Raw genomic sequence first — 16,886 nt, 5'->3', positions numbered from 1 at the left:
TTCTTCCATCCCAATCACCGACATCATGGACTATGAACCCCCTTATGCCATCTCTCCAGTGGACCGAACTGGGTTGATTGTTATTGTCGAGACGCTCTTCATGTCATGGATGATTATAGTGAGCTTGATCCGCCTGTATATGCGCTTGGCCATCAACGGGCCAGTGCAGCTTGATGATCTGATGGTGTTTATCGGAAGTGTGAGTATCCTATCAGCCCACCAAAGCTCGCTCTTCAGTCCGTGTAGAATGATATGGATTCTAATCGGTTCTCTGTGTTAGGCATTGGCTGTTGTCCATGTAGGTGTTATCATGGATGCAGTCGATCATGGTCTTGGTCAAACGCATGAACGAAACTCGCCTTCGAGACTGAAGCATGCTGGAGAGGTAAGAACTTCCCACCGCTACTTTCAGTATGAGGATCAATTCGAGCAAAGCCGACGACTTCATCAAATCTGGAAACTGACAATCCATGGTCATAGGGTTTTCATGCAGCAAGTCTTGTATTTATTGCTGGGTACGGCGCTGCTAAACTCTCTGTATGCCTGCTTCTGAAGCGGCTGGGTCGACAGACATGGTACTTGTGGTACTCCAAGCTCCTGGTGGGCGTGGTCGCACTTTGGACAGTAACATCATTTTTGGCCGTCGCTCTCAGTTGTCATCCACAATACTCATTGAAATCATCGGACATATCTCAGCATTGCAGTAACCTCGTGCGTCAACACTCGCCAACTCTACATTTTATTCTGCTAACATTCAGATTTAGGGCACCACTTGGAAGGTCATCACAGCGTTTGATGTCATTACAGAAGTACTCACTTTTGGGCTGAGTATCATACTAGTCTGGGGTATTCAAATGAGGTGGAAGGAAAAAGGAATGGTTGTTTTTGCATTTGGAACTAGGACCCCGTATGTTCGGCTTGAATTCAAAACCATTGGGCATTCATGAAGCACATTGGCTAACACACTCTCTTTGATCACTATTTAGCATGATCATCCTGATTATCCTCCGACAAACCTATCTCAACAGATCGCTCTACCACCCAGACACGTCTTTGAACATATCCAGCGCCGTAATAACTACCGCCGTCCTCTTCCACACCAGCATTATGGTCGCTACTGTGCCATGTCTCAAACCCTTCCTTATTTCTTTCAACACAGGTTGGGGACAAGGTGTAACAAACAGTAATGGCGAACCTTCATACTTCACGCCTACTGGTCAAACCGGATCAACCAATCAATCTCGAGTCTATACGGGCCGAGTCGACAATGGTGAGGTCGATCTGACTGCGCCTCGCTCATCACAGGATAGTCATAACTCCCGAAAGCTGATTATACACGAGACAAGAGAGTGGACGGTGGAAGAGGAGTATGAGATGCATCCGATGAAGGATCGAATTCAGATATAAAATACGGGGTAAAGCAGTTGTTGATTTAATGAGCGAGACCTATGTCTCCTCTTATGATTGTACGATACAGAGGCACGCTAATAATCACATTTAATGCGATTTTTCAATAGTACCCTATTCTAAAATTGAAAAAGAGCCCTAGAGTCAAGTATCTCAACATGCATGTAAGATTTTTATTGTGATCTCCCTCTTGAACTCGATCAACATTGAGCCTCCCTGATCATCGCGATCGACCCCTCAGAACTAACCCCCAGATCTGTACGATCCTTGAAGCCGAACTTCCGATACAAAGGCGCTGCATCCTCATGAGCATCTAAATAAGCCGGCTTAGCATTCTGATCCGCAAGATCACATCCCCATTGTATCAACATTGACGCAGCACCTTGCCTACGACACTCAGGATGCACAACGAGCATATCCAAATCTACGCACAAAAGTACCAATCAGTCATTAAAATACAGGGATCAGTTCTCGAGAACACGACATACAGTAGTGTTTTCGATCACCGAAAAACGCTTCGCGATTCTCAGATCCAACGGTATACAGATGCTCGCAAGTCTCTTGATCCGACTCATCATGCCAAGGTGGAAATTTCTCGCCACTCGCCAATGGATCTAGGTCCCATTTCGCATATGCAACCAGAGCATCGGGCTGCCCGGGATCGACAATTTTGAGATACGTCCTGTATGGGTTGTGGAGAAGGTCGTGGCGATTAGCCTTGTCCCACCATTCTCTGATGGCCGGGGTATCTGGGAACATGCGCAAATTAACGGGAATGCTAAACGCTGTGTACCACAGCTGAGACAAGGCTGGGATGTTCTCGACGAGAACTTCTTGAATTATGAAAGATGGCATGACTAGATGCTGTAGCTGCGTAAAGTTAGTGTTTCGGACTGGGACCAATTGATGTAAGTATACGAATTGGTCAAGAGATAAACTCAAAGGATGCGAGAGAAAATGAAGAAAAAAACTTTTTTTCTTGGTCAAGGTTTCCCCTGGAAGTTCTTGCATCTCGTGGCCCTATCTTTTCCGATCCTTGTAACTTCGAAGGTTTACGGGCCCTGTTGCGGTGGGCCAGAGGGTACGAGGCTACGCGGGAAGACGCGATACTTGGCGCATTAGCGTCGAATTTAGCTTCAATGATGGAAGTTGGTGGAGATACTGTTGCGACTTGATTTGGTATATTGTTTCCCCCCATTTCTCTGTTTTTAGGCCATGCAGGGCGCATATAAGAGTGCGTTAAGGGGGCAAGACAAATGCGAGACGGGGGCCAGTAAAGAGTTTATCGTTGCGGCGGACTCTCCACTGACCCACAATTGCAAAATGTTGATATTTTTGGAGCATTTTACAATGGCATGATTGACTTTTCATATCTGCGATTGATCCCATTGGCTTCTAAGGCTTTATGGGTCATGTCGATCCCGTGTCCTTCCCATCATCGCACTCGCATCACATGGGTTTTGTTGACAGGCGGCATTTAGTCGAGAAGGGGTTGAAAAGCTACAAAGGCGCAGTGTGGAGTACGAAATACTACGTCGCAAACTCTTTATATTAAGAACCTTGGCGAAGACTAGTGAGAGAAACTTGAGTCGTAGGTTATTCTAGAGGATTAGAGAAGGATGCGCGCTAAAGATACCAAGAGCGGAAAACACTGCGCAACTTACTACTTTCTTGAAAGGTATAATCGCCCCAGGCAGGGAAATCCTCCTAATGGAAAAAACAATAGATTTAGGCATTTCTCAAAGTCAAATAAAAAGATGATCGAAGTACGGAGTACGTGGAGTCTATCTCTCAGCGGGCAAGACATGCCCGAAAGACTGGGACTTGTACGCAGGTACAGTTCAACATGGATCAACTAGATTTCACGGAGCCAAGGAACAAGCAGAAAGAAGACAAATATTTATACGTAACATGAGAACTATTTATGAATTCCCCAAAACCGCTCTGCGTTAAACGTGTACCGATTATCATCTTTCCACAAATCATCAAAGGCCGTAAAAAGCACCAAATCATCTCCTTGGTGCCCAAAGCTGCGCCGCAAACTCTCAATAGCAACACGCTGGTTTTCCGGAGAAGGAACAGCCGCACCATTCGATCCCCCAGCATGAGGCCATCCAGACTCAGTAATAACAGTATGTTTCCCCCCAGCAGCAGCGGATACACTATGCATTTGCTCAAGTGCGTAAGGACCAGCATTATGCGGTTGCTGCGTCGCATCGAAAAAAGCATGACAATTTGCAGCACAGTAATCTGAAACATGGCATAGTTCCGGATGTTTTAGTAGAACAGAGAAGGTATCGACAGTCACGACGGGACCTTGGTAACCCTGTGCTCGGAGATACGAACGAGCCTTCACAACAGCCCCAGTCACTTCGCCTGGGGAGCTGCGGCCGCCGTTGACGAGCTCGTTGCCGACGGCGATAGTATGGAAGACTGACCAGTCGGTCTTTCCGTGCTCATCTGTCGCGGCTTCTTTGAAGACGTTGAGGCTGTCTGGGAATCCTGTTAGGTCGTAGATTCCGCCGAAGACTTGCATGTTATGCTGACGGGCTGCTGTTGCTACGAGCTTCGTTTGGTCGCAGTCTGTGCCGTAGATGCGGATAAATTTGTATTCGGGTAGGGCGTCTAGATCTTTGTTTACTTGTTCTTGGGTCTTGCAGGCTCTGTCGGCATTATATGGTGAGTAGGAGATACCGAATTGGCGATGCGGGCCTTTTGATGGGTTTAGATGTTTTGGTAGACCCGGATGGGGATGGGGATGCGGAGGTGAAGGTGGAGCATCATGGTGAGGTGACTTGACTTGTATCCTGTTCATTGAACCGGAGCCCGAAAGAGTTGTCGGAAGAGGTTCATCTTGGACACTTGTTTGAGGCAAGATGGTATGAGTGGCATCGTGTTTCGTGGTCGGGGTATATAGACTAGTTGATAGGGTCTCAGGAGGCTTTGGAACGTATTAGTAAGGCTTTATAGACCTTCTATCTATTGCTCTCGAGAGCTAATGAGGTCGACTAACATTTCCTTGCGCAAGTGTGCTAGCTGAGCCATGATTTGTCTCTGTGTGAATGGGGTCCCCATTTTCATTGACCCAGACGACTACCTCGGAGACAACACGAGCATCGAAAGCATCATGGAGATTTCCAGCACATTTCTTTGGATCTACGGCACAGTCAGTACAAACATGAAAAAAGAAGAAAAAATTGCGTCCAAGTCCCCAAATACCGATCTGATCTTACCTTGAGACGCTGCTCGAACACCAGATGCAAGAAGCCATGCGAAAATAGCAGAAGAAAATTGCTTCATTGCACTACCAAAACCTTGGGTCGGAACTGCCCGAACCCTCACACTGGATCCTAGGGTTAGTAGATCACAAGCATAACAATGGGAATGACCTCAAGATATTCTCCGTCGCGCACGAGGAAAGAAGGTATTTGTGCAGATCTGACGGATTATATTCATCGTTGGCGTACGTAAAAACAGGGATACTTGGCAGGGCTACTCAATGTGAGGTGAAATGTGGAATGGGATCAAGGCCGGGTTTTGGTTTTGTGAAGGTGCCCCTTGGAGGGGAGGCGAAAGGGCGAATACGATCTAGCCTTGCAAGGACGATTGCAGGGTTTGACATCGGAAGGTTGAGTTCTGTCTTGCTAGGGAGAGATGAGGAATGTCCCTAGCAACTAGTAGAGTTGTGGAATGCTACACTCATTCCGCTCGGTCGCTCGGACAGTCTGGGGTTGTATTACTGAACAGAATCATATTAAGAACTTGGCACTTAACGAAAAGCCAATGGGTGGTTACGTGGCAGATTCAGTGCATCGCAGGAGGATAGAATTCTTGAGTACGTATTTGATTGAACAGAGTTTGTAGATTATAGATGTTGGAAGTCATGCAAGATCTTTCTTTTCGATGTAATTCGGCACAGCGCTTAAGGCGCGGCCATTATAGAAGAATAGTATTAAACAATTTAAACTATGCACCGGCAAAGTGACATACCGCCCCTTAAAAAAAAAGAGAAAAACGAGGGCGGAGGGGTAGTGCTGTACAGGGTTGCAAGAGCAAGATGCATATGAACAAGCAGCTTAACAATACAAGGACGAATATGGGAGACATTAGGGCGTAGGATGGAGAAGCTGTAGGGAATGCTAGGGATTGCCGGAGGTCATTCGGGCATGAGCAGTCATTAGGAGATGAAGCCCCTATTTCTTCTTGCTCATCACCTTTGTAATAGCGTGTCGAATTATTGTGCCAGCTTTTTCGATCTCTTTCTTGGTAAGACCGATTGTGACGCAGACCTTAAGGCCGGCGGGGACAACTTGTTTCGGTTCGAAGTTATCCTCAAGGGTCTTGAGGCGACTGATGAGAACACCATTTGCAAGGCACTGTGGCAGAGTTAGTAAATTCATTCGTGTCAAATTTCGAACTGGATAAACGTCAACATACCTCATCAACGACATCTTGGAGTAAGAATTGCTGGTCGTTGTACGAGAGCTTCTTGGAAGTAACAACATCAGGCTTGATCACCAAGATGAGAACGGGATTCTCAGGTGAGCTGGAGCAGTAGACCCAATCACTGCGTGGGTCGAGCTGAGCTCGCATGGCCGTAGTGTACTCGCGAAGCTTCGATACCGTATCAGGGTTATTCTGAAGAACATTGATAGTCTCGCTCGCAGTCGTAGAGAGAAGAGCCGGAAGAGCCGCAGAGAAAGTATAGGCCGAGGCAGAGATACGCTGGTGGTGAACGATCTCCTCAGATCCAGCACAAAAACCACCTCCACCAACAAGACACCCAGCCAACGATCCAACAATCATATCAACCTCCGCAGCATCCACGTTCTGGTGCTCGGTAACACCACGACCGGTCCGGCCCAAAACACCGAAAGACCATGTCTCGTCGAGGATAAGGCGGAACTTGTACTTGAGTCGCAACTCAATCTAGGAAAACAGTTAGAACATCAAAAGTCCCGTTAATGGGTCAGATGAGATGCGCTTCACTTACAATCTTAGGCAAATTGACGATGTCACCATAGGACTCAAACATTCCCTCGGTAATGATAAATCGCCGAGTCAATGGTTTCCGAGCCTGCTCCTTCGTAACCTTCGCAAGAACCCGCTCCAAATCCTCCATATCATTGTGCTCATACCATCGAACAATGCTGCGAGAAATCTGGATACCCTTGCGAATAGCAAAGCTAACGCCCTTATCCGCCACGATAATGTCACCACGCTTCGAGAAAGCGGGGATAACACTTGAGATAGTCGAGAACGCCTGCGAGTACATGATACAAGCCGCGGTGCCCAGGAACGACGCAATGTCGGCTTCAGTCTTAAGATGAACGTCCTGAGTACCGTAAAATCCACGAGGACCACAAGGTCCAACACCATAGTTGCGAAGGGTCTGGATAGCCTTTTCCTTGAGAGCCTCGTTCGTATTGAAGTTGTAGTAATTGAAGGAGCTAAGATTCGTCACGGTGCGACCATTCACAAGCTTCGATTTCGGTCCGACGGGACTAGCATTTGAAACAGGGGACAGTTAGCAATGGGCCCAGTGCACCAAAACAGCATTGACATTGGGAGAATAGAAGAGGTGAGCTCACCCAACAATGACGGTCCGCTTATCAACTTCCAGCTCTTCTAAAGGAGTTGGCTGGCCGACGAGGGGCTCAGGGACCCATTCATCGACAAGGTCATCGATCTCATCCTCTGTCAATGGTACCACGCCTGGCTTGGTTGAATATTTAGGGGCAAGGAGGTATCGCACGGCGAAGAGGAAAAGGAATAGTTCCACAGCGGATCGAATTGGGTCATCTTGGTAGCTGGATTTCACATATCGTAAGAAGATCGCTGAACCAGGTACTCTGTGGAAAAGGTTCGCGAGTTCGTGTAGGTACTCGGTTACGAGACGTTGCGTCTCCGCGAGATCCATGGCTGTGGTCTCAACGGCGCTCGTGCGCTAGGAGGGGGCAGTTCCAGTATTTGTATCAAGTAGAGTAAGGGAGGAACGAAAAAAACGCCGGCGAATCCAAAGCATGTAGATTACGAGGATCATCCGGGGGGCTACGGCACGCTGCTGCGCAGTTTGATGAAACGGGTCACGTGATCGAACATTTGTCAATTGTGTTTCATCACCTACAGTACTCGTGAATAGGGGACGTTACCTGGGTTTAGACCGTCGGAAGACAGGTTAGTTTTAGTTAGTTTTAGCCTACTGACGAATGTTATGTTCAAACTTTTTGAAGGGCGAGTGGAAAATATTAGTAGATGCCATTCAAGTTTAGGTCACTATTAGATTAAAAGGCCACGAGTAGTTGTGTCTTAATTGAAGCAATGCAGATTGTATTCCGTTAAGTTTGGTGACAGAAAAAAGAAATTTAGAAAAAACAAGCTATGAGAGTAGTTAAGAACGAAGGTAACCCCCCCCCCGGGCAATGACAAAACCACTCAAAATACAGGTCATCCCGCAAAAGAAGCCATCAAGATCAACAGGTACGCCGGTTATTTCAAATGAATGCATCGAATGACAGGCAAGGAATAACAGGAAGAAACAATACAAAACTTTGTACAGCTCATTTTCATACAATGCGAGGTCTAGATACCAGTATACAACCTCTTTGCGTTCTTGGCGAAAGTACCAGTGGTTTCCGCGAAACCGGACTGGCCTGACTCCCCTTGAGGGAGGTTGCTACCTGTTTTGTAGGTCGCTGTATCGTTCAAGCCCTTGTCCATGGGCTGGAGGAGATACATCATATTATTGTTGCCGTTGACACCAATGCTACTCCAAAGTTGATCGACCACGTCCTTCGCAAAACCCTTGTTGTGAACAATGACCGGGGCTGCGATGAGAACAATAAAGAGGACGAGCATGGTGAAGTACAGAATGGCAAATCGAATCACGCGTCTCTTACGGAGTTTCGATTGCTTCAAGGAGTAGATAGGGGGACGAATTTGACGGCTATTAGAAGTTAGATGACAGAGTTAAGATATAGGGAAAGCGAGGGGACATACCTAGGACGCAGCCAGAACAAGATAACAGAGTGGAACTTGTCGGCGTAAGGAACGGCAAGAACGGGCAGCATGAAGAAGAGAATGATATGGCCGAGAACGAAGTCGGCGGCGAAGTAACCAAGTTCTGTGATCTTACACAAGAACTCACGACCTGGCTGGGACAGGGAGTGCCAGCCCATGTTGTACCATTTACCAGTCCACCAAGCAACGTTCGATTGATCATGCTTGAACTCACGGGTGAGACAGAGTGCGACGATCAACTTGTAAACAAAACGCTGAATAGCCATCATCGCAATGAGACCAGAACAAGTTCTAGGCCAGTTGAAAGCTTCAAGGACAAACAGCACAAGGTAGAAGATGATGAGAGCAATGACAGCAATGGCATGGGCAATAGCTGCCAAGACGGCACCGAATTTCTTACAACAGATGCTGAAGAGGGGACCCATACAGCATGCCATGGCAAAAAACATGCCCGCCACGCCCGCATTGATCGCAACAGGTGCCAGGGACACAAGAACGATACGAAGGATGGCGTTGGGTGCGTAGTCCGAGTTGTCGCTGTACATTGTTCGAGAGTTGATGAAGAGGTACGGAATAACTGTCACTCCAACAACAACCAAGGGTGCGATGATTTCGCTGAAGAAGATGTTCGTGATGCGAGCACGAGGAACATCCCCTGAGGCCTTCTCAGATGGAACTCCGAGAAGCTTGCGCTTGTAACCAGTGATTCTAGTCCGAGAAAGACGGCAGAAACCAATCCAGGAGGAAGCATGCGAACGAGAGTTACCACGCGAGAGCCAGCGAAGGTAGTCGCGGTAGTCGATGAAGAAGTCATTCCATGCGAACTGGTGGGGGTTGAACAGGAAGGGCGACACAATGAGGGCCAGCAATGAAACCCAGAACCAGATGAGGGCAGGGGTCCAGTAGGTCGAAGTGGAGAAAAGCAACATCATGAGTAGACGTGCACCGGCGTAGATAGAGGGACCAGCAAAACGGGAGTACAACACGCCGAAAGGAATGCGGGCAGTCGCGAAACCACGACCGGTACCAATGTATCGAGCACCACCGAACGACAAGTTTTGGTGAACGGAATGAGCGTAAATCTGGCAAACGAACACCTCGAACATGAAGGAGAAAGAACCGAAATGCTTGGCCAGACGAGTAGCCATGCGCCAAACACCACGCTCGGTCAGTTCCTGAACACCAAGGGGAACAAACGAGATGAAGAACACAATGAAAATGGAGATAACACAACGGTTCACCCAGTTCAGAATGGGAGTAAGATCGGCACAGTACGTTGGGAGTAGAGGATCAGTGATAGGCAAATCGGAGTTGAAACGACAGGTGATCGTCTCGTGCTTCAAGGCGCCAAGGTTAATGAGCACAATCATGAACATCTGCACAGACAACATAATGAACATGTTGTTGATGTGGAAACCGGGGTGGGCATAGTAGAACGAGAGGAAGCGGTCAAGGGGAAGTTGAGTTCCGAGGTAATAATACTCTCGGGACAGCATCTGTTCACCCATACCAGTACCAATCTTCGTTGTGAAGTTCAAGACGGAACCGAAACCCAAATCACGACCCTTACCGCACTGGAAGTACTCGCAGTGCTTAATGCGACCACCACGAAGGATGGCGTTCATACCGGCGTAGATATCCTCGTTAAGGTGCAGACCCTTCTGGGCCTTGGAAACACCACCACGAGTTGTCATGAATGTAGCGTTGAGGAAATCAGGGTGACCATAATGAAGCTTACCACCAATCTGAGCCAAAGTACGTGCGAAAAGGGTACCGAATGTCTGTTCCTTAGAAGCAGCCAAATCACCAAGCACACCAATGTTCTCGGAGAAAATGTATTCACGAGCTCCAAGAATAGCGACCGGGTTGGTGTCAGGAGAGGGGATGCCGGGTGTGTAGGGCGAAACGTTGTCAGTGGTCAATTCCTCGAACTCAGCCAAAACGCTGCGAATCTTGAGACACTCTTCCAGGTAGTTATCCTGGTTAGCATCGATCAATTGGATGTATTCACCGCGGTAGAAGATGATTGCATGGTTCTGGTTGTCAGACTTTCCGTCACCGAGAATGGGGTTACCGGAAAGTTGAATGCGGAACTTGGGCTTACGCATGCCATTTTCAAGCAGTTCACAGTGACCGTCAATCAGAGAAGAGTAGAGACGGGGTTCCTCTTCCTCGGTGGCTGGGGCCTCCTCATCGAGGTAAGCAATTTGCAGATCGGGGTAGGCACGGAGGAGGAACTCGGTATTCTCGCGTTCATCCTTGTTGAACTTGGCATAACGTTGCATGGAGACACAGATGCGGAACTTGCGACGAGCCATCCGCTCTAATTCACGCTCGAGCTTCTCGGAGTTACCACCGAACATCTGAACGACCTCGGGGTTTTCAACACGGTAAAGAAGTTTGATCGCACGGCTGTAGTTCATGAAACCGGAGACAGTTCTGTACAGGGTCTGAGAGCGGAGAGAAGCCCAGATACGGGTTCGCAGAGTATACTCAGGAGCGGCAGACTTGAATCCAATGCAGTAGAAAGGCAGATCATCGATTTTGCTCTTAGCAGCATCTTTTTCTCCCTTTTCACCGTATTCGCCATTGAATTGAGATGTCTCATCAGCCAGAATCTTAGTGTCCTTGACAAAACAGTCCCATTCGTGAGGGTGCAGCTGCTTGAGATACTCAAGAAGCGTAACACGAGAGTATGGCTCATCCTCACGGATGATTTCGCGCAGGGAGAGCAGGATCTTTTCACCATAGTGGGGAATGAGGACACTGAAGGTAGGCATGTTGTCAACAGGAAGAGGCTCGGGCATGGGAGTAGACAGAGACTGAGCGAAGAACGAGATTCGACGTTCGGCTTCGCTGCCACCAGGGAAGAACTCGGTCTTGAAAGACTGGTCCTCTTGGGATACGAAGAAGGTTGGGGCACGAAGAGTACGCTTGCCCTCCTGCTCCGAGGGAACCTGGTGATATAGAAGCTTCTGTACGTGGTCGATGGCCAGGAGATGTTCACGGTACATGGAAATGATAATGGCATTCCACACCTGCGAGATGAGGACCTTAGGCTTGTACTTGATCTCCATGTCCGTGGTGGCGAGGACCTTTGAGTAGATACGCTTGGGCAGACGAGAGAAAATGTTTCGCCATGGAGACCAGATGGAGACACCCAAGTAGAACGACCGGGCCACTGAGAAAATCGTGTTGCAGATAATGTACCACAGGTAGCTGTCCAAGAAGAAGAGGGTCAGGTCCATGAAGAACATGAGACCAAGCAAAATCTGCGGTTGCTTGTGGCAGAGAATGTTGGTGGCCCATACCACACCAGTACATTGACGAATGGTCATCGGAGAGAGAATACGGATAGGATCCTTGAACGACAGAGTCAAGAAGAAGTAAGACTCAGCAAGCTTTGCTCCAAAAACGCAGACCCAGAGGCCGTAAGACATCCACATATCGTTTCCGTGCAACTTGGGGAAGCTGGCCGTGAAAGTTTGACTGGCCACATACTGGCGACCCTTCTTGTTCAAGTAACTACCGAAGAGACCACCCAGGGGTTGGATAGCAAAGAATGCAGTAGTGAAAATGGCCAGCACAAAGTGAACGATTCCGAGAATCAGGCCGACGGCTTTTGAGGCGGCTCCGAATCTTTCGACAAATCCAAATATGATGACACCAGGAACAAGGTTGGCAACCAAGACAGCTAGGAGGAAGAAAAAACGCTTACGCAGGTGCTGGGCACCGGCCCAGCGTCGAGGGACGTACAGCCATTCACAGATAGTGGCGAATACCTGGATAAAAGCAGCAAGCGCACCACCAAATCCAACAGCGGCCAAATACCTCATCGCAGGAGGCTTGTTGTCGGCTTGTTGAGTATAGTGGTCAGTGTATAGAGTGGGCGAGTTGTAGGCAGTGAAGAACCAGAAAGAGCACAAGTGAATGACCCAGATACGGTTGAAATTGGTGATCAAATGGAACCATGAACGGGTCTCCTTGTATGTCTTGAAGAAGGCATTTTTCCAGACGACGTCTTTCAGCTTCGGCCATCGCTCGGCAGGGGGACAGTCCACCAAGCGAGTCTTATCCTCAAACCCAATGCGCTCGATTCCCTCCGGATACCAGAACAGCTGGTTCATATCATCGTAACCAATGATTTGATTGTGGTCACGCTCGCGGCGGACGTACTTGCCATCCAGAATTTCGTATCCTTGGTCGCGACAGAATTGATATAAGGGCGTGATGATATCGTTCAAGTAAGTGAACTCCTCGACGGGTTCCACACGAGCCTGGCATTCGGGAGAGGAGTAGTGGTCATCGGCACACTTGAAGATGAAACAAATACATTCAGGCAAGAATCGCACCTGATTGGCTTCACCCCAAACCAAGAGATATAGAGCTATTTGGCGGGCACGGTCGTGCTGGGACATGCGATTCATGCGAGACTTCCAGCGGTACTCAGCAGCTTCCAAACTGTTGTCACCCTCCAAAGCTTCAAGGGTCTCCGCCTCGTTTTCTGGGTTCTGCTCGGCGGCCTTCTTGGCGGCCTTGCGAGCCTTACGGGTCTTACGATCAGCTTTACCCAGCTTCATGTTGCTGAAACCAACAGCATCATCAAGATCCAGGTGAGCCGCGAAGTACCAACGGCGGTAGTTGGCATTGTGACCACCGATGTAGTCGGCGTGCAATGACAGAAGAGCTTGGTTGGGCGTCATACGTGAGGCACGCGAGTCGAGGAGGGTCATCATATGGTCGTACATGTTGCGCATGCTGTCACGCTGGAAACCGAATTTGTTTACCAGGTCGATGAAGATATCTTCAAGCTCCTCCTTGGAGAGGGGAATCTGGGCGTCAGACGTCCAGGCTGGATAGGGCTCTCGCGAACGCTGGCCAGCCGGCAACGCGTTTCCGTACTCCATGCCGTATACAGGGGTAGATGCACCGGATGATCGGTTTCCACCGTAGGAAACCTGGGAGGAAGGAGGGCGGTAGCCACCATAGCCACGACCATACTGGCTATCAGCATAGCTGTTGTAGCGCTCGTCACCACGGCCATAGTAATCCATGTCCGCGGCACGGGCAGTCTCCGACCTCATGGTAAAGTCGCTGAATGTCTCTGAGTCCTCCTCGGAATCACCGCGTCCGCGACCGCCATACCCAGGGTGGCCCTGGTCCTGGCCTTGGTCGTAATACTGATCGTAGTACTGGTTGTCGTGGTGACCTTGGGCTTGGGCTTGGCCTTCGCCTTCGTAGTATGCACCATCGGTGTAGCCATGTTGTGGTTGAGCACCACCTTCGTAGTATCCACTACCACTATTTGTCCTGTTAGCCTGCCAGATCTTTCCGTTTGTCGAATTGTCTCCTCCGGGTTCAATCGCAATTTACCTTCGGTCGTAGTAGCCATCGCCATACTCTGGGTTGTTGTTGTTGTCGTAGTAGCCGCCCTGGGCATGTTCATGTTCGTCCTGGTAGTAGGAGTCCCCGTGGGCGGCGTTATGGCCGTAGCCATCGTCATAATGGCCACCTCCTGCGTAGCCAGACATGACGGGAGAGTCGCAATCGGTCGCTTGTTGATAACACTGATTCCGTGTTAGTATTGTTTCTCCTCGCACGGAGACCACCTTGCAATACGATCTCGGGGGAGGCAGCGGAGTATTCTCACCTCAACGACCCATGCACAGTATTAATAATTGATTGGTTGGCTTGCAGTTGCGATTATTGCTGCATGGACACGGGAATGAATGGGTTTTTTCGAGCGTAACGGCGTTGAGCGAAAGGGATGTCGAGCTCGAAGAAAACCGAATGTCAAATTCGGGGCTTTTTTTTTGAAGGTAACGAATGGACTGGAACAAGAGCCAGATAATCAAGAAGAATGGGAAAAAAGGGAAATCCCCAAACAAGAAGGAGCAAAGCCTCTAAACAAGCAGAAACCCCAAATAAAAATCTCTGCTCCGAACCTTCCTTCAGAACGAGAGTCACAAGGAAAGGAAAGTGGGAAAGTAGAGATGGTTGATGGAACGAAGGGAAGGGGCGTTTGGAGAAAGAGAGAGAGGGAAACGAAAATATCCGGTGTTATTTTTGGGGCTTGGAGAGAGAAGCAGAGGGGGAAGGCTAATTTACGGTCACCGTACACGTATGTCTGGCCACAAGTGGCTCAACCAGGTTCCAGGTACTTCTGCCAACTATGCGGGTTTCCTATGTGGGCAGTGTACCCACTACTTCCTAGGCCCTATCACTTCTTCTCAGGGGTTCTAGTTCTGTTCATAATACACCGTTGTTAACCAACATTAAACCCATCTTTATTTTACCATACACAAAAGCACAAATACATGGAGCCCCACTGCTGGAGTTATATTACAGGCCAATAATGACATGCGACTCTCTACACTTGATCCAATCATATCAATCATCAGTCCATCGGATTCCAAGGGAAGTGCAGCGGCCCCTGAGACTGTCTCCACTTGTATCCTCTTAGCATGTAAAACCGGTAACAAATAATGTGGTTTCAGTGGGTATTTCCAATGGGGAATACCGAGCACTGGATCCTGGCTACAGTCCTCTCTATCGCCCGTGATTTGTCGGTGCCTTGTTATTGTTACCACCCGGCATGCAGGGATACTGTTGCACGCGCAAGTCTTTGTTTTTCATTCTTCCCGTTTCTATGTCCCACTGGTATCTCTGGCAAGTAGAGAGAGAGAGAGAGTGCTGCATAATTTTATTCTAATTTTTCAAGCCCATTATCATTTATCACAGTATTTTTTGGGGGGTGGTTGGATTGATGTCTTATCCCCGCTGACAAAGACTCCAGCGCGTTCATCCGGACGTTCCATGGCTCCCAAGCGATAGAATCCACATCCCCTCTACAATTCTCCATTTTTATCTTAATTTTTTTGTGTGCGCTTCCATAATTAGTAGAAAATAAACTCGGTACTAATTTACACATCGCAATCAGAACTCAGAAAAGAAACGAAAAAAAAACTCCATTGATCGTCGCCGGTCTACCTATCTGGTCCAATTGATCGCGGCTCTCGTCAAGAGCTGGATGTAAACACGCTAGAAACTCAATGTGCTTCCATTTGCCACTCTAATACACACACGCGTCTCAAAATGTACAGATTTGTACCGTTTAACTTTTTCATCCCCGTTGCGCTAGTCCGTACCTAGTCCAGTGCGATCCTATTATAAGCCCTCATACGTACACGACTCCCCACTACGCCGGCATTTAGTCAATCGAAACCGGTTTGACTAGAACACCGCATCGAGACTTTGAGAGCTATCATAGTAGATGCTTTTTTTGCTTTTGAAGGCAACTGATCATATGTATAAGTACTCATGCGCTCCTGTAGTGTGCTTTAATAGGCTGCTGCTAGCGCTGGCATGAACTGCTAATTTTGTATTCGGGAATGCGTTGGGCATCCATTGATATATATTCCGAGTCTTGAATGTACCCGTAAACCTCATGGATAGTAGTAGTAGTAGTAGTAGTAGTAGTAGTAGTAAAAGCACATTATAGATACGAATTATATATTTGCAATTCATATAGTAATTCTAGTACTACTACTAGTACCTTCTTTCCACCGAAGCAAGTTCTCTGCATTCATTTCTAACAACTTGAAATTGTAAAAATTCAACACCCACAATCAGTGTGCGTCAGGGTTCAAATTTTAACCAAATTCTCAGATACTATATATCCATCTCAAAACTTGAACCAGCTACAGTTCCTTCAAACTCAATGAATGTTCGGGAGGTTCCATGGACCGTCTCCCTAATATCTTACACCTGTAACAACTCCAATGCAATCAATCCAATTTCACATACTGCAGGTGGATTGACATGTATTGACGAGTACAGCATACATACGGCTTACAACGGTACATTTGAAACACCGTACTCACTCCTCCTAATGTACAGTAACGCCCTCGTATCAAACCTTGGAAGCGGCGCAGACGATCTCCACCGTTAGTCCCAGTCTAGTGTATCCTGTTCCACTACCAAGTGGATCGAGATGCTTTTATTTTCTTGACTTGGAGCCTCGGAGCCACCCCGGTCTAGCCGGAGTTCGAGGCCACTGGGGTGTGTACGCAACAGCATGCGAATACTCTGCATGAAACCCCAACAGACCTCAAGCTCGTTTGATGCATGAAGCTCCAAGTGCATGTATATGTATGGCCGACTCGGACTTCCTCAGGCTGTCCACCTGGGCAGTAAACATTATCCGATACGTGTACAGATCCACGTACACGTACGATGCAAAAGTACCCTCTACTCAGGTACCTGTGCAATCAATCAATCAATCATCTTCGCCGGTCGGAAAAGTGACAGAGTCTATGTATTGTATCTTCCACGATGCAGGATTGCGCAGGAACGATACATCCAATGCACCACGGGACCGGGCATCCACTTCCTTCCCATCACCAGCCTGATTATTTGTGACTTGCCCCTGGAAACTTCCGCGGCGTTCCTAGTTCTTA

The 16,886-nt window shown here is 48.2% G+C and overlaps 5 protein-coding genes across 5 annotated transcripts; 1 reads left to right on the top strand and 4 right to left on the bottom strand.

The window, feature by feature from the left end:
• Positions 1–25: 25 nt before the first annotated feature.
• N7478_006428 (uncharacterized protein) lies at positions 26–1,407 on the top strand (the record flags this gene model as incomplete). The annotated part of the gene is made up of 5 exons (XM_056922642.1): positions 26–199; positions 281–385; positions 481–711; positions 765–907; positions 987–1,407. 5 exons carry the CDS (start codon positions 26–28, stop codon positions 1,405–1,407), a joined length of 1,074 nt encoding a protein of 357 aa, XP_056780679.1.
• Positions 1,408–1,607: 200 nt separating this feature from the next.
• On the bottom strand, positions 1,608–2,262 carry N7478_006427 (GNAT family N-acetyltransferase; the record flags this gene model as incomplete). The annotated part of the gene is made up of 2 exons (XM_056922641.1): positions 1,608–1,831; positions 1,896–2,262. 2 exons carry the CDS (start codon positions 2,260–2,262, stop codon positions 1,608–1,610), a joined length of 591 nt encoding a protein of 196 aa, XP_056780678.1.
• A 1,063-nt stretch (positions 2,263–3,325) lies between these two features.
• Positions 3,326–4,222, bottom strand: scw4 (putative cell wall glucanase (Scw4); the record flags this gene model as incomplete). The annotated part of the gene is made up of 1 exon (XM_056922640.1): positions 3,326–4,222. The coding sequence occupies one exon, from the start codon at positions 4,220–4,222 to the stop codon at positions 3,326–3,328; it is 897 nt and encodes a 298-aa protein (XP_056780677.1).
• A 1,378-nt stretch (positions 4,223–5,600) lies between these two features.
• On the bottom strand, positions 5,601–7,327 carry lcbA (serine C-palmitoyltransferase subunit lcbA; the record flags this gene model as incomplete). Its single annotated transcript, XM_056922639.1, has 4 exons — positions 5,601–5,783; positions 5,845–6,336; positions 6,401–6,911; positions 6,999–7,327. 4 exons carry the CDS (start codon positions 7,325–7,327, stop codon positions 5,601–5,603), a joined length of 1,515 nt encoding a protein of 504 aa, XP_056780676.1.
• Positions 7,328–7,989: 662 nt separating this feature from the next.
• N7478_006424 (1,3-beta-glucan synthase) lies at positions 7,990–13,958 on the bottom strand (the record flags this gene model as incomplete). Its single annotated transcript, XM_056922638.1, has 3 exons — positions 7,990–8,353; positions 8,407–13,728; positions 13,801–13,958. The coding sequence occupies 3 exons, from the start codon at positions 13,956–13,958 to the stop codon at positions 7,990–7,992; spliced, it is 5,844 nt and encodes a 1,947-aa protein (XP_056780675.1).
• Between the last annotated feature and the right edge of the window lie 2,928 nt (positions 13,959–16,886).

The sequence above is a fragment of the Penicillium angulare genome, assembly GCF_028827245.1.
Source record: "Penicillium angulare strain IBT 27051 chromosome Unknown utg000004l_segment0_segment0, whole genome shotgun sequence".
Lineage (NCBI taxonomy): Eukaryota > Fungi > Ascomycota > Eurotiomycetes > Eurotiales > Aspergillaceae > Penicillium > Penicillium angulare.
The sequence above is the reverse complement of the archived record's forward strand: the minus strand, read 5'-3'. Positions and strand labels throughout refer to the sequence as shown.